This window comes from Protopterus annectens, chromosome 9.part0, assembly GCF_019279795.1.
Source record: "Protopterus annectens isolate FY-2018-M chromosome 9.part0, PAN1.0, whole genome shotgun sequence".
Lineage (NCBI taxonomy): Eukaryota > Metazoa > Chordata > Ceratodontiformes > Protopteridae > Protopterus > Protopterus annectens.
This window is the reverse complement of record NC_056743.1, coordinates 696549993-696577492: the sequence shown is the minus strand read 5'-3', so window position 1 is coordinate 696577492 and position 27500 is coordinate 696549993. Positions and strand designations below refer to the sequence as shown.

General features: G+C 35.5%; 1 protein-coding gene across 1 annotated transcript in view; it reads right to left on the bottom strand.

Annotated features, from left to right (window-relative positions):
- LOC122811461 (proteasome subunit beta type-8-like) overlaps positions 1–27500 on the bottom strand; it is a 376079-nt gene that overhangs the window by 337281 nt on the left and 11298 nt on the right. Inside the window, exon 2 of the mRNA XM_044083316.1 lies at positions 20873–21017. Coding sequence (XP_043939251.1) covers positions 20873–21017 — 145 coding nt within the window. The remainder of the gene's footprint in view (positions 1–20872; positions 21018–27500) is intronic.

Sequence of the window (27500 nt, the reverse complement as noted above, 5' to 3'; positions counted from 1 at the left end):
TAGGAAGGTTAAACTTCATTATTTAATGCTCTAGGGACCTAAACCCAGTCACCACAATAAACAGAACATGCTGGAGGGATAGATTCATGTTCCAGAGACTTCCCATACTCTGGAACAAACTACCTATCTATATAAAACAAAGCTCCTCATTAGCACTGTTCAAGAAAAATCTTGATGATTGGATGGGAGATAGGAAATTCACCCCAGGGATCACTTCTGTGGCTCTGTTAGACAGTGGCACAGGAAAATAATTTTCTTGGGTGGCAAAAGCCAGGGTACCTTTGGCTAGGCTTATATAGGCCCTAGGGCCTATAGCCTAGTACCTACCTATGAATCCATGTACATTTTCTATTAAGTTAATAGGTTAACGGGGTGTTCTGGGGGCATTTGTTTTTTGTTTGAGGGTTTACATTATTAATTATTATTATTTGCAGTTTGTTTGCCAGGACAGTCCATTGGGCCACAAGGAGCCCGTTTTCAATGGAGTCCTGGGGAGAAAAGCTCCAGAAAAATACAAATACATAGTACACATTGCACATATACATTACAGATTATCTCACAGGAATACAAAGTAAATATGATAAGAAAAGGTTAACAATGATAGAATACATCAATACAGGTTATTAAACAGCAATAAAAAACACGTTTACAAAAGTAGCAGCATAGGATAGCTGTTAAGTAGTTGGTCAAATAGTTCAATAGAGCTGTGGAACTATAGGAGGCAGTGATGTATTTAGTTCTAGGAGAGTAGGACGTGGTATTAGAAGGATTAGGTAGGATGGGAACAGGAGCACTTCCACTGTGAAGTTAGGTGTGACTGCAGCAAGGTTTTAAATGAGGAGGGACTGCTGGTGATGCAGATAGGAGATGGTAGAGAATTCCAGAACCATGCAAGAGAGAAGGACATTAGGCGATTCCCAGCTGGACGTGTGTGTTTGTGCAGTTTAATTCGTTTTTGGGAATTAGATCTTAGAAGTCACTCTGGTTCATGAATTTCACAGGTAGTGGCTAGTGAAGGACAAAGAGAGGGGTTGTAAATTAGTTTGTGTGCTTGGATGATTTGGGTACAAGTGAGAAGGTTAGGTAGCTTGAGCCAGTATAGTTGGTGAACAGAATTACAATGGTGAGAAATGGCTCTGTGACCTGCCGCAAATTTTGATATCTTGCTATAGCAAGAGGAGAGTTTTGTTTTGAGGGAGGCTTGCAGGTTGGTGAGGATAGATGCACCATATAGGAGGGATGGGATGAGCTAAGTATTGTCTAGTATGAGCCTGGTGGAAGGAGAGCTATAATGATTATGGTAGTATAATATACCAAATTTTTGTGGGTTTTTTTGATATTTACTTGTAAATGTTTGTCAAATTTTAGTTGATCATCTACGAGTACTCCTAGTAGTTTAGTGTCAGAGACTATTTCTAGGAGAATATTGTTTTTGCTGGTGATTATGAATGAGTGTTTACTTAGGGAGGAGATTTTGGAGGCGGTGAATAACATAAGTTTAGTTTTGGCGGTGAATAACATAAGTTTAGTTTTGGTTGCATTAAGAGCCAGATGGTTGTCTAGCATCCACTGCTCAGTAGAGGAGAAGGCACTTTGGATAAGCTTATTTAGAATGGGGATAGAAGGGGAGGAGTAGATAATGGTAGAATCGTCGGCATATTGGATGAGGCTGGAATTTGGAATGGCTTGGTAGAAGTTGTTAATGAATACTTTGAATAGTACGGGGCTTAAAATGAAACATTGGGGGATACCTGTGGGAGTATTAAGGAAGGGTGAAGTGGCTTCATTCCATTTGACTGCTTGTTGTCTGGTTGTGAGGTAGCTGGAGAACCACTTGGTACAGGAAGGGGATAGGTTTAGTTTGGAGAGTTTATTAAGAAGCAGGTTGTGGGAAATAGTGTCAAATGCCTTGAAGAGGTCGAGAAGAAGGGTGGACATGAAATGGCTGGAATCTCGGGCTTTGTTAATTGTTTCAAGAAAGGAGAGGAGGGCAGTGGAGGTGCTATGACCGGGTCTGAACCCATGCTGTGTGGGGGTAAGAAGCTGGTTGTTGATGACATGGGGTAAGAGGTGTTGGTGGATACATATTTGAAGAAGCTTAGAAATGCGGGATAAGATAGCAATAGGGCGGAAGTTTGGAATGTCATTATTATTGCCTCCTTTATGTAGAGGAATAATAAAGGCTTTCTTCCAGAGCTGGGGGACATGGCTTTCTGAGATAGACTAAGTAGTATGCTGATAGGGAGAGCAATGGCTTCTGTGGTCACTTTTAGGAAGTAGGAGGGAATTTCATCAGGGGCATTGGAATTTTAATTTTAGTTGAAATATTTTTTTATGGTGGATATAGAGATGGGATTGAGAGAGAAGGGTGGAGGTTGGGGGCAAGGGATGCTAAGGGAGGAAGGGATGGGTGCGGGCTGAGGTGGGGTCGCAGAGGTGTTGGTGAGGGATGATGTTAGCTTGCTTATGGACTCTATGAAGAAAGAGTTAAATTGGGTGGCTAAGTCCATGTCAGAGGCATCTGGGCTAGGGCACGGGCTTTCTTTTTTCCCGGACTGAGGAGAGATGAGATTCCTTTCCAAAATAGTTTGGGATTGGTGTTGTGGTTGGTTTGGAGAGCGGAGAAATAGGCTTCGTGGTCTGAGGTAATAAGTTTTTTACTTTATTCCGTAGTGTTTTATATTCGTTAAGGGTGATAGCGGTTTTATTTTTATGGTAACGTGTCCAGGCTTTGCCACAAAGTTGCATAGTTGCTAAGGTGTTTTTGTTTAACCAGGGTACAGGGTTACTTTTTGGCCATTTTGTTTTAGAGGAGGAAAGGAGTTGAGTAGGTTTGTGAAAGTAGAGTTAAAGTAGGAGACAGCATTATCTAGGAAGAGTCTTTAATGGGTTCCAGTTTGTGCTTTTCAGTGCATTTGAGAAGGTTTCAGAATTGAAGTTTAGGCAGCGAGTGGAAATATAGGTTTGAGTTAGTTGTATGAAAGAGGGGAGACAGTGGGCAAAAGTGGGGAAGTGGTCAGCTAGTGAGTCTGGGAGAATACCACTATCAGAGATATAGTGAGGATGGGATACTAGAATTCAGTCTATTGTACTTCCAGTAATGGAGTTCTTAGAAGGCCTTGTAGTGGAATTGATTAGTTGTGTAAAGTTATATAAGTTAATATTGAATGAGTTAGTGGAAGATTGGATTGTAGCCCAGTTTATGTTCACGTCTCCCAGGATTATGGTTTCATGAGTAATGTTGGTGGAGAGCCAGGAGAATATCTTCAAGGGATGAGATATTGTCGCCGGGGGAATAGAGAGGGGGAGAACAAATATAAGTTTATGCTTGTTTAGGTGGAGTAGGGTTGGTATTATGTCTGCCTTGCCAAATTTGGGAAAGGGTTTGGTACAGGGGGTGACTAAGAGGGATGCTGAGTAAAGAAGTGCTACACCACCCCTTTTTGTGTTCTGTCATTCCTTAACATGTGGTAGTTGGAAGGAGTTATTTCAGAATCTTTTATGTGGGGCTTAAGCCAGGTTTTTGAAATGGAGAGAATATCGGGCTGGTTATGTAGAAGCCAGGCATGAAGGTTTGGAATTTTGTTACATAGGCTCTGAGTATTTAGAGCTGAGAAATGGAGGGGTTTGCCTGTTACTTGGGGGTGTGGGGGGGTCTGGATTCAGTGTGGTAGAGGGTCCTGGGTTTGGGTGGATGTCCCCAGACAGAAGGATAGAGATAAGTTGATGGAGGAGGTACTTGGTTTGTTTGGGGTGTAGTATATAGGTAGAGAGTTTTGTGGACATTAGACTAGTGTAGTTGGGAAAAGCGACTTTAGGGTTAGGTAGTAATCTGTAGGGTAAGAGCATGCTAGTGTTCAGGAGGCAGAGACTGGGAGATATACGGGTAACAGTAAATGTGTAGTTTGTAGAGGATGGGGCAGTGGTGTGAAATGGGGGGAGTGGTTTGCATTAGTAGGTTGGGTGATATAGTTTAGGTAAGTTAAAGTAATTAGAAGTATTATTTGAATAAGTAGAGCTAGAGGCTTGAGGGTCATGATGTTGGTTTTAGGATGGTAGTAAGGGGCGAGTTAAGTTGGGAAGTTAGTTTATTTGATTAAAAGATTATGGTTTAGGTTAATTGTTTATCAGGATAAGTAGTGTTTGGCAGTAAACTGTGAAGGATAGGCTTACTTTACAGGGTGAACTGTGGGAGAGGATTTTGGGGGTATGATGGGTAGTTTGGATTGGTTAGTGGAAGTGGTGGGAGTGGCTAGCTAAGTATAAGAGCAGAGGTACTGGGGACGGGTGGGATATGGGGCAAGGGTAGGGGGAAGGGTAGGGAGGTTTATACCAAGAGGCTTAATGGAGCGGGTAGAGCCAAGGGAAGAAAGAATCAAGGTCAAAGAACAAAAAAAAAAAAAATCAGTGGAGTGGAAGGTAAATTCAGAGGAAAGTATGCAAGGGGATAAGGGACGTTCTAGCAGTGGTATGGGGCAAGGAGTGGTTCAGAGAGGTAAAGATGGCGCCACAGGAAGGAAGGGAAAGTTAAAGAGTCTGGGGGAGGGGTTGGAAAGAAAAATAAAACTGGAGAAGGGTTGGAGAGAGAGTGGAGATGGATGTCACAGTGGCCTAGCTAGTTGGAACCAGTACTGACAGGGCCAGGTCAGCAGTGTAAAATAGCACTGAAAATAATCAGAAAGGAAGCAACTGTGAAAATCAGAGCTGAAGAGCTAAAAAGAGAGCAAGCCAGAGAAGGAAATGTTCCAGATATAAATTTAAAAACAGGAGAGAATGGGTACAGAAGACGTACTAGGGGTTAAATAACAATCTAGAAGGTGGCTGGCAACATTAATACTACATAAACTGAAACTTTTGAGAGTTAAAATAACATTAAACTAAAAGCTATTGGTACTATTTAGTTAAAACAAGGAATATGGTAGACTGCTGGCATTGTACTGCCACCTGGTGGCCAAAGTAAGTTACTACAGCCAGAAAAACTAACTTGCGTGTATGCTCACCTACCCTGTAGTAATACTTTAAATGAGAAGTTCACTGTTTTAAAAAGCAGATAGTCTTAAAAAGACATTCAAAGTGTGGATAAATTACAGAAGGTACACCTACAGTTGAGCTACAGCATTAAAACTAAGGATTGTAAAATGTGATGTAGGTTCAAATGGAAACGACCAGAAACAACTGTACAAAAGATAAAGCTGCCAGATGTTAGGGGAAGGATGGAACAGAAAAGATGGAAACAGACATTTTAAAAAGCGGTCTTACATAACTGCTAGGAATAATAACTTTTAAGCATAATGATGGCACTTTCCATATTAACTTGAAATGTGAATGGTCTCGCAGGTACAGGCAAAAAGGAAAGCATACTGAATTATATTAAGAAATTCAGAGTGCAAATGTCAGTACTACTGCAGACACATTAGGAAAGAAGTGAGCATGTGAATTTCAAAAAGAAAGGATTTTAGGTGGATCTTTAGCAGAATATCAGGGACAAAGGAATCTACGGTCTGAAAGAACCGTTTGTGATAATTCGCCAGTCCTAAAACTAATGAACAAAGGAAAAGGGAGAGATAGAAGAGAGAAAAAAAGATAATAATGTTAGATTTCTGGTAGTAAGGGGCTACTGGCAAGGGAGGAGGATTAGACTGGCATATACCTAATTCCACATAAAACTGCTTCTCTGGAGCTTAAATTTCGAGGTGAAATAATTAAATTTTCAGCAGGGAATATTGCTTATATGTGCAACAGTGAGAATGCATCTTGGGAGGCTAGAAAGGAAAATAGAACAAGAGGATACATTCCTGCAGAAATTTATGAAAATATTTAGTATGGAAGAGGTGAATTCAGCAGTTAGAAATCAACGAGAATTTACATATTATTCCCAAAGGTACAATAACTCGGCAAAACTAGACTGAAATTATATTTCAGAAGAACATGTGCATTTAATTGAAAGCTTTCACACACATCCAATAATTCAGATCACACAACAATAACAACTTGTTTTTACTTCATTGCCTTGCATTTTTAATTGACATAATGACATTTCCCCATGTTAAAGAGAGGACTTTATGGAATGGGTAGTTAAAATTATTTGGTAGTTATTAGGGAAGACAGAAATTCAGAAGTTATAGATATACAGTGGGCTAAAATGAAAAGTGGAGTTTAAAAACAGGGTAAGAAGTAACAAGAATTATTTAGAGGGCCTGACAAAGGTTAAAATTTTCAGGAAAAGGGGAATCTCACAAAACAAGAAGATGCAAAACTGCAGAGTGCTAAAGAGAACATAAGGAAGTATCATGACAATATAACTGCAAACAAACTTCACTTTTGATACAGGAACCAACTGTTTAAAAAATGAAATATCCAAGAGAAAGCAGCACAGGTTCCAGGCACAGCTTGATGCAAAAATATTTAATAAGTACAAACACAAGGGTAAGCTCTTTTGTGGATCAAGACTCCGCTTCTTCAGACTATGATAAAACATAGCAACTGTTACTCAATATTTAAATATAATGCATCCAATAGAATTCAACATTGAAAATGATGCAATAATTGACATTAAAAAATACATACATTAATAAAATTATCTGAACTACTAAAAATATGGCAATTCATAATAAATGACTGTTATATAAAATAAACAGTAACTAATCATATAAAACATATGTTTATAACATGACAAACAAGGAGACTTACTTGACTTAAAATAATAGTCAAATGAAACAGACCCACCTACAAATTATCTAAACTAGGTTAGTTAAAATTCATTAATGCTTCAGAGATCTAGCTCTTAAGAATGGTTTTAGTGACACTTATTCAAGCCAGGGTACTTGTCTGATTGTAATTTTAAAATCCATTTCTGCTCTGCAGATTCTGTTTTGTTCTTAAGGTCTCCTCCTCCTCTGACATTGGCATGCAACAGTTTTACAGCTAAAAACTTAAACTTATGCTCATCGCCTTCCTTCATCACATGCATGGTTAAGGCATTAGACTCTTTCGAGTTCCCGATATCTCAGAGGTGTTCCAATATTCTATCTTTCAAAAGTCTATTCGTTTTGCCAATATAATATGCATGGCATGTTGTACAAAAACTAAGGTAAACCAAATTCTTAGTATGACAATCAGCATAAAAATCAGTAATGATCTCAAAACCAAGGTGTGGGTGTGTAAAATTACCTCCTGAATAAATATAAGCATAAGCTTTACACCTTCTACAAGCAAATGTGCCAACACTTTCTGATTGCATATGGGTAGTAGAATTCAGGGGTCAATAGCACAGTTGCTTCTTTAAAGATTTATTGTTCCTAAACTGTTTTTTTATTAATAACCCCACATAACTCTGGTATTGTTAGTAGAATGTCCCAATTTGTACTAATAACATCACATACTATATTGATGTTACTAGCAAAAGTCAGAGGCATTCTCAGTTTAGTTCTGTCAGTGTTGTTCACAGGCTCACATTCATCTATGCCATTAGGCATCTGCACAGATACTGTATTAAAGTTTGTGCCATAATATGGTCTGCATCTGCCCAACCTCTCCTTCCAAGCTTCTGAAATCTGCATATCTATGATATCATTTTTATAGCCCCTGCTTAAAAATTCATCTTTCAGAGAAGCTAGAGCAATATTCAAGTCAACTTCATTATTATGGAGATGCATCATATGAAAAACCTGTCCTTTAAGGACGTTCTGTTTAGTGTGATTCGGATGCATACTGTTGTGCAGGATACTGTTCTAACACTCTTCCTGTACACACTAGTAGTGACTAAATCCAATATGTCTCTATTCAACTGTACATCTAAAAAATCTCTCTTTGTGGATGAGTATTTATAAGTGAACCTTAAGAAATCATTTGTACCACTGACATATTGAAAAAATTCCAATAACAATTGTTCAGTCCCTTTCCGAAGCAAAAAAACATCATCCACAAACCGTATATACCAGCCAACTGAGGAACCATATCTATCGCTTGAAAGACTATGTTGCGTCTCCCAACCAACCAAAGTAAGGTTGGCGTAGCTATTGGCACAAGCTGTGCCCATAGCTACCCCAACCTTTTGCAAGTAGTGTACTTCATGGAGAATGAACACATTATTCTCTAAAATAATATCCAATAAGCTACACAAAAGTTTAATTTTATCATTAGATATATTATGTGCATGTAGCAAAGACCGAACATTCTCTATACCCCAGTCATTGGGTATCACTGTAAACAGTGAAACTATATCCACTGTAATAAAGAAGCAAGTTCCTGTAATATTACCAAGCTGGCTAGTTAACTGAAAGAGAAAATCTTTCGTATCCTTCAAGACAGTCTTGCATTCATTCAAAACAGTACGAGCATTTTTCTCCACAAAAATAGACAAGGGTTCCATCAGCCAACCCCTACTAGACACCATGGGTCTCATTGGATCTTTATGTATGTTCGGGAGGCCATATACTATTGGGATGGTAGGATTGTCAACTTTAAAATATTCAAATAATGGTTCTGTTATCAAGCGATCAAATACAAAAAACTCTACTTTCTCAATTATACCCTTTAGTGTATATGACGGTATAGGAACATAGGTGTCGGTATTGGCTAATAATTCCATCATCAAAGAAATATAAACACATTTGTCTAGCACAACTATGGCTCCACCTTTATCGGCTGGTCTTATTTTTAACACTACTTAAGCCTTTCAAATCTGATAAAGCTCGCCTCTCATCTCATCAGAAGTTAAATTATAAAAGCGGTCATTGTGCTTATCCAAAAACTTCGGTGTGAGTTGTCTATCACAAACATCTATAAACAGTTCAATGGTAGAATTGGGTGGGGGCACAGACTCATTTTTTTAAAGACACAATCATTGTAATTATCATTCTTAAACAACAATGACGATCCAGAGGGAGGCAGATACAGCTGCAGTTGATAGGTCTTAATGCAGAGAAAGCATTCGACAGAGTAAGCTGGGATTTTATGAGTACAGACATAGAAGCATATACATTTCCTGATAGAATAACAAGGTTAATTAGGAGGATATGATCGGAGGTGAAAATTAAAGTGGGAAGGTTCCTCTCTGACAAGTTGTGTCTGAACAGAGGAATCAGCTTGGGATGTCCTCTTTCCCCTCTGTAATTTGCATTACATTTAAAACAAAATAAAATAAGTGATTCAGAAATTCAAGGATATGAGGGGCGTGGCCAAGGATGAACACAGGATAGCAGCAGATTTCTTCAGCTCCACCAATTTCATTACACTGACAGGAATTAATTACTTAAAAAATTAATTTTTGAAGTAATTTTCTTTCTAAATATGTTTGTTTTATATAGTTCTTGAACTATATCTAAAAAAGAAAGGAAATCTTAACAATATTCCTGTCAGAAATCACTTTGGAAATTTTCCTGTCAGTTTATCAGTCTGAAATGAGTTCCAGTAAGACAAATTCTCAAGACTCCAGCATCAAGAAAGAACTTCAGTCTCTGATAATTATAATGCAGCAACTTACTGCTAAGATGGATAAAATGGATACTAAAATAGACACCTTCATAGAAAAAACTACAAAACAAATAGACTTGTTACATATAGACCTGCAACAACAGAAGATCCAGATGACAGGCATAGAAGAAGCTGTGAATGACATGGAAAATAGAATACAAGAAGAGGAAATCAACATTGAGTTTCTGCTGAAACAAAATACACATTTACAAACAAAGCTGGATGACCTGGAAAATAAATCTAGGCGCAATAACATTAGGATTTTTGGACTGCCAGAAAATATTGAAGGTAACAATATTACTTCTTTTTTAACAACATGGCTCCCTAAAACTTTAGACTTACCAGAAGCATTCTCTTTTGGTATCGAAAGAGCACATAGATCTATAGCTAATACTAACTCTAACAAAAACTATCCTAGATCAGTTATAGTTAGATTTCTATCATCTTGTGATAAAGAGATGGTTCTTAAATCTGCTTGGGCTAAAGCTCCTGTTAAGATTAATGAGACAACTGTGCGTTGACAATGACTATTCTTCCATGGTAATAGCTAAAAGAAAAGTTTTTCTGCCACTAATAAGGGAGCTTAAAAAAGCACAGTTTAAAATATACCTTCTGTTTCCTGCCAAGCTTAAAATCTTCCTTCCTGATGGTCCTAAAATTTTTGATGACTTAGACTCTGCTTTACTGTTTATCAAAAAAAATAAAATTTTGGATAAAATAGAAGAAATGGAATGGGCTAGTCCTTCATTAAAGAGACTGGCAACTGAAACTTCGTGGAAGACTTCAGAGAAGAAGAAGAGACTAAAAAACAAATGATTTGTTCTATGTTTTTTTCTCTCTCATCATTTTATTGCATTATTAATCTTTTTAAATATAGTTCCTGCATTTCCAAGAAGCAACAAATATTTTGAAAAAGATTTATTCAAAGTTATTCTCTGTGTGCAAAGAAATGTTTTGTTTCATAACTAGTCAAAATACCTGGAGATTTAATGGCAAGTTGTGATTCAACTGGTTTCTCTTTCTGAAAAGGAGAAGTAAGGTCAGTAATTTGATATTTTTTTTTTCTTTATCTTTTTTTTTTTCTTCTCTTCTTCTTTTCTTTGTTTAAACAATGACATTCTATTTAGATTATGTAGTGGGTAAAGGGTGGGGGAGGGCAGGGAGAGAAGAGTAATGAAAATATGATTAATAGAATAATAACATATTTATTCCTTGTAAAAAGTTTATATGTTCTTCAAATGCTATTCCTAACTATACTTTCTTGATTACACTGCTTATGCTTGTTTGTAAATAATCTGTCATGCTTTAACTAATAATAATTAGAACTAAATAATAGTAAATAATATGTTTTATTTTTAACTATATTAATATAAACAGTAAGTAATATTCCATTGTATATACTTCTTATAGATTTCTCTTACATTCTTTTATTTCTGCCTTATACCCTTTTACTTTCTACTCTCTTTTTCTTTTCTTTATTAATATATAGAAATGCTTTTGATCATATAGACACAGTAAATAATAAGATTTGCATAAAAATTGAGTTGGGACAAAAATATTGAGTTTTATTACTTGGGCTTAATTTCACTTAACAAATCAGGAGAAACAAGTCCAATAAACAAAAAAAGGGAAGTGGCACCAGACTCAGACCAAACTGAATGCTACAGCGTATCCTCAAAACCTCTGTTGTTGGAAATAAAGGTGGTACCGAAAAGTACAAGTCCACAAAAGTACAAGTCCACAAAAAGCAGTTTCAAAAATTCCAAACGTACACAACTTCCACGTATTTCTTTTATTCTGCAAACCAGGTGAAAAACAGATCAATAAAACCAAGGACTTTCGCCTGAGTCTTGAAAAAGCCTGGGACTGCTCAGGCGAAAGCGCTTGGTTTTATTGATCTGTTTTTCACCTGGTTTGCAGAATAAAAGAAATACGTGGAAGTTGTGTGCGTTTGGAATTTTTGAAACTGCTTTTTGTGGACTTGTACTTTTGTGGACTTGTACTTTTCGGTACCACCTTTATTTCCAACAACAGAGGTTTTGAGGATACGCTGTAGCATTCACTTAATTTCACTTACATAGAAGCTGTAATAACCTGTAAAATACATTGTGAAGGTTTTGTCATGTTTAGATGCATTTACACTGCTAAATGAATGTTTGTCACTAGTTTTTAATAAGTTTCCCGCCAAAATGTTAAGAGAGACAATCTGGGATGTGGGCTGTCTCATGCACAGTGTCCATGAGCTACTTCAAAAGCTTCAACTCTCAGAATTCTCACAGAGAAGCTGAAAGCAGCTAGTCTCACCTTTGACCTAGATATCACACTGACACATCACAGATTCAGGAATGACACTCTACCAAGAAACAGAAATGATACAAATGCGACTATGTGAAGGAAAATGAACTCTTTAACATCTAAATGTGAGTTATTTTATATAATTACTTAAATATCTATGTTATAATTCATAAAATATGTCAGTTATAATGAATTTAAATGATACAGTTTCTTGTAGTAAGTAAATGTCTTATTTTAGAAGGCATAGAAAATGAAACATTTATTCAAGTGTTTTTGAAAATCTACTTAACAGCAGCTTAATAATCGGTGTTAAAAACTTATGTTCCAAACATATACATTACTATAACTCATTTAATTAATCTGATTGACAAGCATAAATAATTTTATAACTCTATACTGGAAGAAATTGTCATGTGATATATTTTAAAGCAGTAGTATAGCATGGTTGTAAAATCTGGTTACTAAAATGTGTTTGCTGTGCATTATTTTGTATAAAGCAGACAGATTTATTATAGGGACAGCAAGTAAGATAGTGCTAAGTAAGGACACAACTCAGTGAGATCAGATATATATATATGTGTGTGTGTGTGTGTGTGTGTGTGTGTGTGTGTGTGTGTGTGTGTGTGTGTGTATGCATATGTATATATATATATATATATATATATATATATATATATATATATATATATATATGTGTGTGTGTATGTGTGTATATATATATATATATATATATATATATATATATATATATGTGTGTGTGTGTGTGTGTGTGTGTATATGTATATATATATATATATATATATATATATATATATATATATATATGTATGTGTGTGTGTGTATGTATATATGTATATAAGTTTCTGAGAATCTGCATAACTATGCAGTATGATTTATAACAATTTCTATGAATACAATATTTTATTCTATTGACAATAATGAATTTGAGTAAATGCTCATATACAAGCAATTCAAGGTTTTTTTTGGAAGCCGTTGATTGCATTTACATGACAGAAAATAGATGCATCTTAATATATGTAATGTCTGAATCATATTAGCCAAAGTTTTTGATTTAAATGAATGTTAGAACTTATCTTTCTCTCCTCTTGATTTCTAACATCAAGATTATTTGAATGCTATTTGAATACAAGTGTTTTATATTACATGGATGTATATAGTAGTATGAACAGTTTTTAAAAAAAAAAAAAAAAAAAAAGGTTTATTTTAGTTTATATGATGCTGTTTTACCAAATGTGTAGTCTTGTCTTGCTAGATAATTGAATTGAAAACGGTTAACCTCAGTTAAATATAACTAGTATTAAATTGATAAGGTGGTAGCTGAGGTACTGCTGCTTAGGGTAGGGGTTAACTTGAGTGGTAAATACTACTCTAAGTTGGAGTTTATAACTCCAGGCTGGATGCAAGGTTTAATCCTTACATTATTTTCACTTGTTCATTGTTATTTGTATATAGTTTTGACATCCACAATATATTTTGTACATTCATTGTCACTACAAACAAAATTGAATCTTATACGAAATCCCATAAGAGATTCAATAAATACAGCTATATTTAAAGGTACACCTAAAGGAGGAGATGTAACATTACTTATCTTGTTATTTTGATCATAAGATTCTTAAGTTTTAAAAATGCCAAATGACATCTTTAAAAGGAATTTCTTTAAACATTAATGGATTGAATAACCCATGTAAAAGGGCAAGCCTAATAAGATACATTAATTTACATAAGGCCAACTTAGTCTTCCTGCAAGAAACCCATCTCTTGAAAAAAGATATTGATAAACTAGCCACAAACAAATATACAGTATTGGTTAGTTCAGAGCACACTCAGAAAAAAGAGGAGTGGCTATTTTATGGAATAAAAGTATGCCCATTCCTAAAACCATTAAGTCTTATCAGGATGACAAAGGAATGTTTTGTATGGTTACAATACAAATTAATGGGAAGACTTACACTTTAATTAATGTATATTGGATACCTGGAATTGGTATTAATACAGTGAAACATCATCTTGATAAGATCATATCATTCTCTATAGGAGATATTATTTTAGCTGGTGACTTTAATTGTATACTACATGAAAGTGATACTACCACTATAGGGAAAAGAAGAATTACATCTAATGCAAAATATTTAAATGATTTTGCTAATTCTTATCATTTGAATGATATTAATAATCAGCTAGATTCAAAATCATTACCATACACCTTTTTTTTCTAACAGATACAAAACTTATTCAAAAATAGATAGGGTCTTTATTTCTAACCAGATGGTAACAGATTTAATTAATTCCAAAATCATTTCATGTCCTATATCTGATCATAATTCAATTGTTTTTGAATTCATGATAAAAAATACTCATAATGTTCAGATCAAAAGGATACCAGCATACTTAACTCAACTAAAAGACTATAAAGAATATATACTTTCAGAAGCAAAACATTTTTTAGACATAAATAATACTCCTGAAGTCTCCATTGTTTATGTTTGGGATGCCTTAAAATCATATCTATATGGACAAAGTATCAGATGGTATAATAAAAGGAAATCTTGGGATAAGGAATTGTTTAAATTAGACTCCTATAAACATAATAATAAAGAAAATATTATAAACAAGAAAGTTATTGAAGAAATAAACAAACTAAATGAGAAATACAAAGAAATTTTAACTCATAAAGTTAAAATAACTTTAGAGAAATACAAGTTTTTGTCTTATTCAATAAGCCCCAAATACTTACATAGACTTAAAAATAAAACAAAAAGGTTGAATAAACAAAACCATATCAAAGAAATCTTTTCTCTAAGGAAAAAGAAGAATGTTTCTAGTATACCAGAAATACTAGATGAATTTAGAAATCACTTTCACAAAATTAACCATAATAACATTAACATGGAATCTAAAGATAAAATAAAGGAGTTTATAACCACAAACATGAATAAAAAGCTTAATAAACAACAGATTAAACTATTGGACAAAAGTATTTCATATACAGAGGTTATCACACAAATAAATAAGCTTAAATCAAACAAAGCACCGGGTAATGATGGTATTATACCAGAGATATATAAAATCCTTTCTAAAAGTACATATTCATTAATACATAAGGTTTTTATTTTGGCCCAAACTGAGTTAATAACCCCCCCCATCTTGGCAATATACATTTATTTCGCCAATTTTAAAACCTAATAAAGATCCAACTAGATGTTCTTCATATCGGCCCATCTCATTACTTAATGTTGATTATAAAATGTTTATGAGTATCTTTGCTGATAGATTGAAGACAATCATTCCCGGCATTATAGATATAGATCAGACAGGCTTCATTGTAAATAGAAATACTTTTGATAATATTAAAATGTTTATGAGTATCTTTGCTGATAGACTGAAGACAATCATTCCCGGCATTATAGATATAGATCAGACAGGCTTCATTGTAAATAGAAATACTTTTGATAATATAAGAAGAACTTTAACATTAATAGATTTTGCAAATAGGAAAAAGAAAGATTTAACACTTATTAGTCTTGATATAAGTTCAGCATTTGATTCAGTAAGTTGGGACTATCTGTTTACCTTAATGAAGTACACAAACTTCTCAGATGCATTTGTAAATCTAATTGAGCATTTATACAAAGGAACGTTGGCTTATATTAAGGTAGGAACATATGTTTCACAAAAAATACCCATTCTTAAAAGTACAAAACAAGGATGTCCACTTTCTCCACTATTATTCACTTTAGTAATGGAGCCTTGGGATAATTTGATCAGAAACAGTACTGACATAGAGGGTTTTGAAATAGATAAAAATACAACATCCAAAATTCAACTTTTTGCAGATGATGTTCTAATTACATCAGCAGGATCTAATTCTTCTATGCAGTCTCTATTTGATGACATGATTAATTTTAAAAGTATTTCTGGTTTAATATTCAATGAAGAAAAAACTAAAATACTACCTATATATATACACGAAAAAATATTCTCATTAGTGATTTTACTAAATATGTACCCAATTCAGGTCAGATAACTTATTTAGGTATAATACTATCTAAAGATATTAAATCTATTATATATAATAATTATAATACCCGTTTTCTTAATATACAAAATCTTTTTAATACCTGGAATAATATGTTTTTTACTATGGAGGAGAGACTTACAATTATTAAAATGATAATATTCCCCAAGATTTTATACTTAATACAATCAATAATACTTCCACCTACAAAAATAATTATCAAGAAACTGAATACACTAATGTTAAATTTCCTATGGGCACCTAATAGACCTAGGATTGCATTAAAGAAACATACTAATAGCTGGTCTCAAGGGGGTATTTCTTTTCCAGACTTTAATTTATATACTATGTCTTCTATTGTAAAAGTTATTACTTTATTAATAGATCAGTCATATGTCGCAAAATGGAAATATTATTGGGAGCTAATTAGTATGCACTTCATGAAAATCTCCTTAACACATAAAAATATGATTGTAAATAACTCCATGTTATGGTTACGAAAGGAATTTTGTACTTCACCTATTACACCTAAACATATGGTTTGTTACCCATTAAATATTATTATTAGTTATCGTAACTTTATATTCATGCACCCTAAGTATAGGGAATGGAATTTTATTGTATTCCCTACAATGTATACTCAGGGTATGCTTTTGTCATCTACTTCTGAAGGAACTCATTTAGCTATAGATAATGATCTAAAGTACTGGTATCAGTTGATATCTGATAATAAAGTTAAAAATCTAGATTTTTAAAACAAGAATTTGATCTAAGAGAAACTTGCTGGTTAGAGGTTCAGACCTTTAGACAACATCTCATTAATAAAATAGATCTAATGTCTATAACAGTTAAAGAATCTATTCCAACACTGATTGATTACTTGATATTAAATTTACAACATAAAGTTTCTGATAAAGGTAAACTTTCATACATACATAAAATTATCAGACAAGAAACTTTTACAGTGTAGATTCATACTGGAATTATTTCACTTCTATTAATGGGGACCCACCAAATCAACAAGATAAACAATATATATTGGAATCTGCTTATAGAACTACGCCTTCCATTGTCTGGAGACTTTATACATGGAAATTTTACATAGATCTTTTATACACCTTTGATGATGAATAAAATAAATAATAAAGATAATTTATGTAAGAGATGTAATGTAGAAATTAATGCTGACTGGGCTCATATGTTTTATGACTGTATAAAATTGAAAGAATACTGGAAGTCAATTAATGAATTTTTGCAGGCTCTTTTTACAGATAATTTCATTATTTCTAAATCTCTTATATTATTCAACACACCTGTACCTCAAAGTGTTAAAAAAGTCAAGCTTCCCTTGTTATGGTCTATTCTAGCAGTGGCTAGGAAAATAATAACTAGAAATTGGATTTCAGATACACCTCCTTCGTTCAATGAATTTAAAAATGTTATGAATATAGTGTGCCATATGGAAATAAACACAATTAGGCCAAGAACAAATAGAAAAACATCTTATTATATTGTATGGGATAATTTACAAAATTTGTTAAAAATTTTTTTTATTTCAATAGCATGGTATTTTAGTTTAATTAATTGATCTGATTGTAGTGGATGTCTTTGTAAATACTTTAGTTGTTTTGTTGAATGTTATAATAATACCTATTTTTAATTACTTGTATAAAATTGTTATGATATTTCTCTTATATGTTAAAACAATAAACCTGTTTTAAAAAAAAAAGAAATTCAAGGATATAATTGTAATGGTAATCAAGAAAATTTGGATTTATTAGCAGACAATATTATTTTGTACATAAGCCCAGAAAAGGACATTTCAGTGTTGTGGAACATTCTAAGACCGTTTCAAGTTTTTTCAGAATATAAAATTAATGAAAATAAAACAAAGACAATAGCTGTAAACTATGTACCCACACATGAACTGGTTCAGCACTACACATATTTATAAAGACATGATACATAAGGCATTTATAAGTTAAAGTTAAAAGGGATTCTGTTATGACAGCTAGGAATATGTGGGAAGATACTAAGCAAATTAGAATACATAAACTGAGAACATGGAAGCTCTTGTTAACGGATATGGATAACAAGATACAAGCAGTGAAAATGTTTTTAGTCTTTTTAGTTCTTTTAGGTCAGGTATATTTACTATCCATAAGTTCAACTCGTGTTGATAATCAGTAAGGAGTTGAAGAATATTAAGTGGGATGGGAATAGGGCAAGCATCAAGTGGAATATGTTGATTCTTCCTATAGAACATGGTGGTTTAGGATTACCTGATTTGAAGGGATATTTTAGAGCTATGCAGTTAAGGCTTTATACATAACACAAGCATAAAGCTACTATTCAAAGTGGAAAGGGATGATGATGAAGTAGGGGGATTCTATAAATAAGGAGACAGTGGGAATTTGGATGCAGATCCTTAAGAATAAGGACAACATCCATACAGAATATTATATTCATATAGCAGCAGAAAGTATTCTAAGAGCAAACCAGCATAGGAATGGTAAAAAGAAATTCTGCAGTATAGCTGAAGGGAATACTGACATGAATAAGTATGAAGGTATGTAGTGAAGGGGTCTGTTATCTGTGTAAAACAAGTATGAGTAAAGGGTATTAAAGCAAAATTACTGATTTGTGTATGGATGTAAACATATTGAGGGTACACGTGTTAAGTAGTAGAGGGAGTGGAGGGGAAGGCTGAGAGATATAGAGAAATAGATGAGATACATACATCAGATTAATATTTATAAAAGGAAACTGATGGGATGATTGGAAGAGGGAATTATGCTAATGAATTGCTCAGCGGTACTGTTGGGGAGGGGTATGAATATTAGAAGATATAGTGTAAAACAGTATGGAAGGGAGAAAGTTTGTTGGATGTGATGCTTGATGTTAGACTGAAATTGCACTGCATAAGCTAGGAGTGAACCATCAACCTCTTTTTAAAAGTGAAGTTTTAGGTTTATATATAGACCAGATACACAACACATTCTGGGGTAACCTGGCCAACCGGATTCTGGTATGTCAAGCTGCACTCTTAAATAAGAACTTTCCTTTTTTCTTTTACAGCATGACAGGTTTCCTTCATACCACTACATTTTAGAATTCTTAGCATTGCAGAGATATATGATCAGGTCCTATTAGAGTGGAACAGAAGGGAATTTTTTTAAGTAATCTTCTGTTTTCTGTCTTGAAGTCTGCAGCAGTGAACGTTATATGGATAATTAGAATTTCTCAAGTGCTCACACTTCCATACCTGTAACACTGACACATTAATGCAGTGATTAGTTTTACATAGGCTTACAGACAAAATTGCATTTTTACAAGTGACAGGAGTTCCTCAATGTTTTAGGTAAAATATAAGCTGATTCTTGCACTAGAACAAGACAGACAGGGATTGCCCGAATTGAAGGTGTATTTCTGAGCTACACAGTTAAGGCCCCTATATACAGCACAGGCAGAAAACTATAATTCAAACTGGAAAGGGATGATGACGAAACACAGGGGAATATCAAGAAACAAGGAAAGATTAGATTTTGGATGCAGGCCTTTAAGGAGAACAACAATAATCATACAGAGTTTTATATCCATGAAGTAGCAGAAAGTATCCTAACAACTAAGCCAACATGGGAATGGAAATTCTATCAATAGGGATGACTGCAATTAGGGATACCGACAATAGGCAAGAAGGGGCTGGAATTTATTGGAAAAAAGTAGCAAAGGAACCAAAGTATTGGGAGCAAATAACTAAAGAGGGAAAGATGATAGAATGGGAAGATACCAAAAATTTATTTGATCTGCAGGTTAGAGCTTGCCTTCCCTATCAAGGAATGGTATCAGAATATAGGCAAACAGAAAGAAATATTGGGGGGGTCCTAAATGAAAGACCAGTACTGGTAGAGTTTTTAGTAGACTCAACAGAAGCTGCCATTAAAAAAGGACTAGTTAGTACAGCATATAAACTATTGCATGATAACTACAAGAATCAATCAGAGGAGGTTAGAAAGGATTGGGAAGAGAGACAGGATAGGCAATTCACAAAGAAACAATGGGAAGATATATGTATGTCTCCAAACATGCAAAAAATACAGAAGATTTTTGCTTGAAAATGTTTCCATATATATTTTTATACCCCAAGCAGACTCCAGAGACAGCAAGTTTTGGAGGTGTGACGGGGTAGAAAGAGAGAATTTGGAACATATTTTCTGGTAGTGCAGCGAGTTGACAGACGTTACGGATTCCCTGTGGGATGCACTGTCAGAGATGCTGGGTGGGCAGATTGGTAAGAGAAGGGTGATGATTCTTCTGAGCTATGATACAGAATCCAAACTGCCTAGACATGTTAAGGCCTTGCTGTATCCAATTATGGTGACTGTCAAAACAAGCAATTACTAGTAAATGGAAATCAAAAACTAAACCAACTATATTAGAAGTAGTGAATATAGTAACAGAGATAAAACAACTAGAATTGAGATCTTTAGAAAAGGGTAGAAGCAAACTACAACTGAAAGATGGGAACTGTGGGAACAATACATACAGGGGAGGAATGAGGTTTAAAAGAAGGCAGGACTTAAATGAGCTATGTAAAGTTTGACTGAAAATGATTGGGTAGATTATAAGTGCCATGTAATGTTTCCAACTGGGAGTGTTTCAGTATAGTTTGTAATGTAAAATGTTTTTAACTAGGATTGTCTCTGTGTGGTTTGTTTCGTTTACATAAATGTAGGCTTGTCTATTCATAAGTGATAGTTTAATAAAGATATTTCTTATTTTTAAAAAAAGGCAGGAATTTAATAATTTATTGCTTAGGTTATATGATAAATAGTAATATATATGAAGTATAATGTTTGTAAATGTGAACTTGTTAATACAGTTTGATTCCTTTTATATAAATGTAAATGTGCCCGTCACAAGTGATAATTCAACAAAAGTGTTTAAAATATTTTAGGTAAAACAGCCATAAGTAGTCTTGTACTGAGAGATATACATCTGCTAAAAAGATATCAAACAATGGATGAAAGGCTTAACACAACATTAAATGACAGATAAACATACATATATATTTCCCAGCAGAAGCTCTGGAGTCCACCGCCACAATAACGCCATGTTCAAACTTAAATGCCAAAGTAGTTGTGCCATGGTTAAATTCCAGCTTCACCTTTTCATCTCCTGTAGTGTATGGCTTGAGAAACGCAACCGTCTGCAAACAAAAGCAAAAATTGTGAAGATTATAACATTTATGCAGTATGAAAAGAAATTTTGTAAAAACATTGGTCCACTCCACTTCTGGAGGTTCACGCAAACAAATGGCTTAAATAAGTATTTTTGGTTTTACTTTATGGGCACAGCAGTGTCTCAGTGGTTTTGATTTGAGCCTAACAGCTCTGGTGTCTTAAGCTTTGGTCCTGACCTCCAGTGGAAACAGCAAGCCCCAGCCACCCAAAATGTTGGTTCTTTGTCTACAATTCACTTATCTAACAACAAATAAATACATTCTCATTACTATGGTAAAATGTTGCAAACTCAGACACATAGTCTTGTAAGAGTATTAAACCAACACCTAGTACTCACTCAAAAATCTGAGTCATTATGGTGACTATCTATGCTCTATATATGTTTCTAAACTGTGAAATTCTAATGCAAAATATATCAGAAATCTCATCTTTTCTATAATTTAAAATCCATATGAATGCAAAGCTCACAAGAAAATGGTCCTGGACTTGTAACAATCCCATTACCAAACCCCCTTCCTATGTTACTCTTATCCCATCTCTAATTTACAATTCCAATGAAATCATACCTACTAATAAAACATTCTCGTCCTTGTACAAACCCCATTATGAAGTCTCCTCCTCATACAATCAAATCAAACAAATATCACAAAAAATGTCACTTTATTTACAGTAAACTTCTGGTTACAAGTCTCATGCGAATTCACCTGGGACTGGGTGTTGGTATAGTGGTTAAGCTGTTTATCTTACAGACACAAAGTACAGGGTTTGATTCTCACCCTTGAAAGGGAACTTGGCTAAGCTTAAAATGGCCTACAAGGGCAGCTAGCCTAGTACTTACCTATGAATTGTTTGGATAAAATGCCTCATTTGCTTTCGGTGTACTAAAACTGCAGTCAGAACACACACATACCCTATAAAATAATTCTGAATGTTGTACTATGTATGTGAGTTTTACATGCTGTATACACTATATTCTGTAGATGTGTCTGAGCTTAACTTGCTGTAAATTCTATATAGTGTATAACTTAACTGGTGATAATGTCACATATAGTCCCAAGTGATACAAAGTACATCCTTACTGTTAGCGCATACAAATGTATGTAATGTGAAGCTTTTTCTCACCAGGCCTCCAACAAAAAGGGGCTTTCCCAACTGAAATGTCTTTTTTTCACATAAGACATAGGCAAACATACATTAACAGAAAAGATAACAAAACATATTAACAGTTTGTCCATTAAGCCATATTAACAGCTTGTCCGTTTACATACGTTATACATCACATTTTTTTGTAGTTAATCAGTTCAACATTACATACATTGCTGATCTCCTGCCTTCCCTTAAACCTCACTCCTCTTCCTGAATATTATTCTGCATGCATTGCTCCCACAATTTCCATTTACTTCTATGCAATTTATTACCTTTTTAAAGCCTACTCTTCAATTTCTTTTATCTCTATTATAATATTCAGTACTTCAAATACAGTTGATTTATACTTTGATTTTCCATCTTCTAGTAACTGCTTTTTGGCAGCTAATAAAATTAAACTTAAGGCCTTATTCAGATCCTGTGTCATTGCTCAAAAAATATATCATATCCTTAGTTAAAGCCAATTGCTCGCTCAATATTTATGACAGAACACTCTATAGGAGAATTTTTTAAATCTGCCAACTCATTATAATCCCAAAGCACGTTCTCAGTTACTTTTGCTGTCTACCTAAAGAAAGAAAATTCTATGATGTCTTCTTGGGGTATAAAAATACCTATGCAAATACTTCCAAGCAAAGATCCTGAACCTTCTGGACTTTGTTGCATACTTGGAAGCCATATATATGCCGTCCCATTGTTCTCTTGTACATTACTTTTCCAGTGTCTCTTTCTAATCTCTTCCGATTCTTATATTTATCATGCAATATTATATATGCCCTACAAACTATGCCTTTTTTAACAGCAGCTTCTGTGCTAGATTTGATTAAAAACCCCACCAGAGCAGGTCCATCACTTAAGACTCCCGTATCCCTTTCTCTTTGCCTACACTCATTCCTTGGTACGGAAGGCAGTCTTCTAGCCTGCAGCCCAAATATATTCTTGACTTATCCTACTCTATTACTTTTTCCTCTCTGGTTATTTGCTCCCAATGCCTTGGTTCCTTTACCACTCTTCACCAGTAAATTCCAGCCCCCCTCTTGCCTATTTTCTGTACCCCTACTTGCAGTCATCCCTACTGGCAAAATCTCCTTTGTCTACTCTTGTGCTGACTTGGTTCTTGGCACACTTTCTGCTACTTTACAAATACAATACTCTATATGGTGGTTGCTATTCCCCTTAAGGAAATGCATATAAAATCTCACTCTCTCTCGCTATTTCTTGACCTCCCACAAAACTTCATCACCATTCCTTTCCATTTTGAATTAAAACCTTCTCCTTGTGTTATGCATAAGAGCCTTAACTATGTAGCTCTAAAATACCCCTTCAAATCAGGTCCAGTCTGAATGTCTTGGTAAACAAACAAATAAACTCAACACATGCGGCTGAAATATGTTTAATACTGAATATGGAGACTTTGCACAAAGATTTCATTTAAGGTTTATATATGTATGAATATTAACTTCAAACATTTATTCAGACGGTTTTGTAAAACTCTGAATGAATTAAGAACAGAAAGACACCTAGAAGCCTCCATTATGTTAGATGACACTTTTCTTCTTAGTTCCAAAATTGTATAAATCTCATTTCTGTTACATTAGCACAACCATTCCTTCATTTTACCTCAAATTTTTCTGCAATATGTCACTGACTTCACATTTACATCATATCAAAGTTGCATACTGTATTCGTTAAAAAAACGTGTTCCAGCACAAAGCTATCCACCACTAAAGGATAATTCTTAACTGCACCTCTCAGAATTCCTCTCTTCATACCATCACCTATTCAGAAGGCATTCTTCATTCTACATCTTCCTGCCCAGAATTCTTACGATTTATTTATTTTTGTTAAATAGTGTAGAGCAGTGACTAGCATGGGCTTTATTCAGATTCTACCAGGGTGCAGTGTCTGCTTATTTGACTTGCTGAGAATCACACAGTAGACAAATCAGAGAAAATCAGGTCCTGAACCATAAAGTGCAGCTCATAGCTTATCATCTGTGACAATTGCCAAAACAGATCTCTTTAGTTAGCAAATAAAACATTAGTAGAAAAATTAGCAGGAATATTGATGTACTGAACAGAACTTTTCTTCTCAAACCTCCAACCTCACTACTTCAGCATCCGATACTTTTTATTTAAAGTAACACATTTACTGAACAATCCTGCAAACAAAACTAGGACTGAAGTGCACAGAGGGGAGGAAGTTGCAAATAGCAGCAAAGACTATAGACCAAATTCCAAAAGATTTGCTCTCAAAGTCTGCCCTGACTCCTGAAGACTTGCACTTGCGTAAGTGACTTATTTTGGTGTAAGGCCCAACAAGAGGCCACATTCCAAAATACCTGCTCTCAGTTTAAATGATCACTAACACTGAAAGCAAGTCTTTTGGAATCAGGGCCTAAATGAACCCTAACACCTGTCTCTCACACACACACACACACACACACACACACACACACACACACACACACACACACACACACACACACACACACACACACACACATTCCCCCCTCATTACTTAGTGTTTCAATGTAAGCTTCAGTTAGATTATATAAGCAACTAAACAGGTTAAGATTTTGTCTTCTTAACTGCATGGAATGATACTGTGGTTTCATTTCTACCACCGGTTGTACAATGTGCCAACTGTTACTCTGGGTGGTGTTTGCTGTTCTTTCAAGTATAATATCTGCAACTTTATCACAGTAAACGCATAGAAGTTGCATTTTTTCATTGCACCTGTACCTCTTTCTTCTCCAACTTCTTTCTCACAAATAATTTATATTGCACACATTTACTTTGTTTATTATTTTATTTCTCTATATTCATTTTACATTTATATGCATCAGCGCCTTTACCCATCCCCCAGCAGGGGCTGTTAGCCTCCCATAGGTGGAACCACCACCACCAATAGTAACACCCATAACATCTGGATCCCACGCTGCAACAGTCACCTCCACATCTGTTACACTACATGCAGGAAACACTCCAGACAACTAAGCAATGCAAGTGGAGATGACAGTTTTGTCACCCATCAGCATCTTAAAACTATTGTGAGGGAGCTTACTGACAGGAGGCAAGGCACCCACATCAACCACTTAGGTTCACAGGTTCATAGGTGTGTACTAGGCTAATGGCCTTGGAGCCTTTACAAACCTAGTTCATAGGATTACCATAGCATCATGCCACCTGACATTACTTCCCAGTGCCTCTGTCGAGTAGAGCCACTGGAGTGATCCCCGGAGTGAATTTTCTATTTCCTATCCACTCAAAGATTTCTCTTGAGGAGGCCAGTGAGGTGCTCTGTTTGACATGTATGGGAAGCTATTCCATAGCATGGGCAGTCTCTGGGTTATGAACCTGTCCCTCCAGCATGTTCTGTTGATTCTGGTAATGAGGTTGAGATCTCTGGAGCGTGTGGTGTGGAGGGATTGGGATTTTTTTTAGATGTAACATTTCTAACAGAGCTGGGTCAGACATGGCATTGCAAGTCAAGCAGAGATCACCTCTAAGTAGACGATATGAGACAGAGAATAGCTGGGAGTTTTTTGGTCTGTCCATATAGGACAAGTGTTTAAGGCCTAGGATCATCTTTGTGAGGTATTTTTGGATCTATATTATAACCGTGAAACCTCACTTACATGAATACGGAAACGTCAACACATATTTAGTGAACCGTGAAAACACCGAACGTCCTGACGGGCGAAATTCAAAATGTCAAATCATCAGTTGGCCAACCCCACCTCCCGCTATGTACTACCTACCCAAACAAAATAAATAATCCACATACATACACTTAACAAAACCCTACTTCTAACCCTACAGTAAAGCTTGCATATATTACTATGTATGCACTTACCTTAACCCTAAGGTCCGTAACTATTGCACACTTATATTAAGGAGCTATACCTGAGAAGGGCCAACTATGACGATTGAAAATTTTGAATTTCGCGCTTCAGGACGTTCGGCGTTTTCGCGGTTCGCTAAATATGTGTCAATGTTTCCGTATTCTCGTAAGTGAGGTTTCGTGGTTATAATACAGACCCATATTTTTGCGGCCTCTCCAGTTGTTGCAGGTGTCTAGTGAGGTATATGCCAAATGGGACACTGTACTCAATGACTGGCCTAATGAGGGAAGAGTTGAAGGAGACATCGACCTCTTTCTTCCTGGATGCAATACCCTTAGTAATGAGATGTGCCACATAGAAGGACTTTCTGACTACAGTGGCAATGTGGTGGTCAAAAGAGAGGTTCCTGTAAACCTGTGTTCCCAGATTTCTTATAACGCCTTCTGTGCTCAGTGGACTACCATCGATGTGGTAATTCATGCAAACCAAGTTTTTCCCCAAAGAGGATGACGACACATTTTTTGGCACTGAGCTTAAGGCCATGGTTCTGACACCAGTCGTTGGTCTCAGTGAGACCTTTCTGCAGGATGTCAACATCACTTGGGGAGTTAATAATGGCTCCCAACTTGCAACTGTCTGTGAACGTTGTCAGCCAGAGTCCCTCCGTGTTGGCCTGGACTTCAGAGAAGTAGATACAAAAAAGGAGAGGACCCAGGACCGAACCCTGTGGGACTCCACTCGTGAGTGGTCAGCAGTCTGACTTGGAGCCAGCTACTTTCACACTGTGGATTCTGTGAGCCAGTTTGCAACCCACCTAGTGATATAGGAGTTGATGCCTAGCTTAGTGAGTTTTTCTGATTCCTGAGTGGGGAATGGTATCAAAAGTCTTGGCCAGATCAAAGTAGGCTGTATGAACCACCTTGCCTTCATCCACAGCTCTGGTGATTGACACAAAGTCGTCGACCAGGTTGAGCAGGCATGCTCTACCCTTCACAAAACCAAACTGAGTGGGATCCAGAGTTTGGAGATTCCCTATATCCTGGTTTATTAGGAACAGGATGATGACTTCCATAGCTTTGCATATCAGACTCGTCAGGCTAATGAGGCTGTAACTGAACAGGGCACACAGGTGTGGTGCTAGTTAACTCTGTAGTTCATATAAAAAACACAGCCAGGGATATTGCCAGGTCCCACAGAAGTTGTATTCTTGGACTTGGACAGAGCTGTTTTAACCAGTGCAGCAGTAATACTGGGTGCCTGGCAATCTACTGGTATTGCAATTGGTCCTTTGGGGGGGAGAGAGGGGTAAAGTTGCCACTGAATCTATTGGCCAGTATTTTGGCAATATCTGTTGGCTCGGTATAGGAGGTACCAATTTGCAGTAGCTCAGAGCAAATCTGGGTATTGTCGTGGCGATTCTTTACATAACTATAGATGGCCTTGTGGTTGGCTTTAC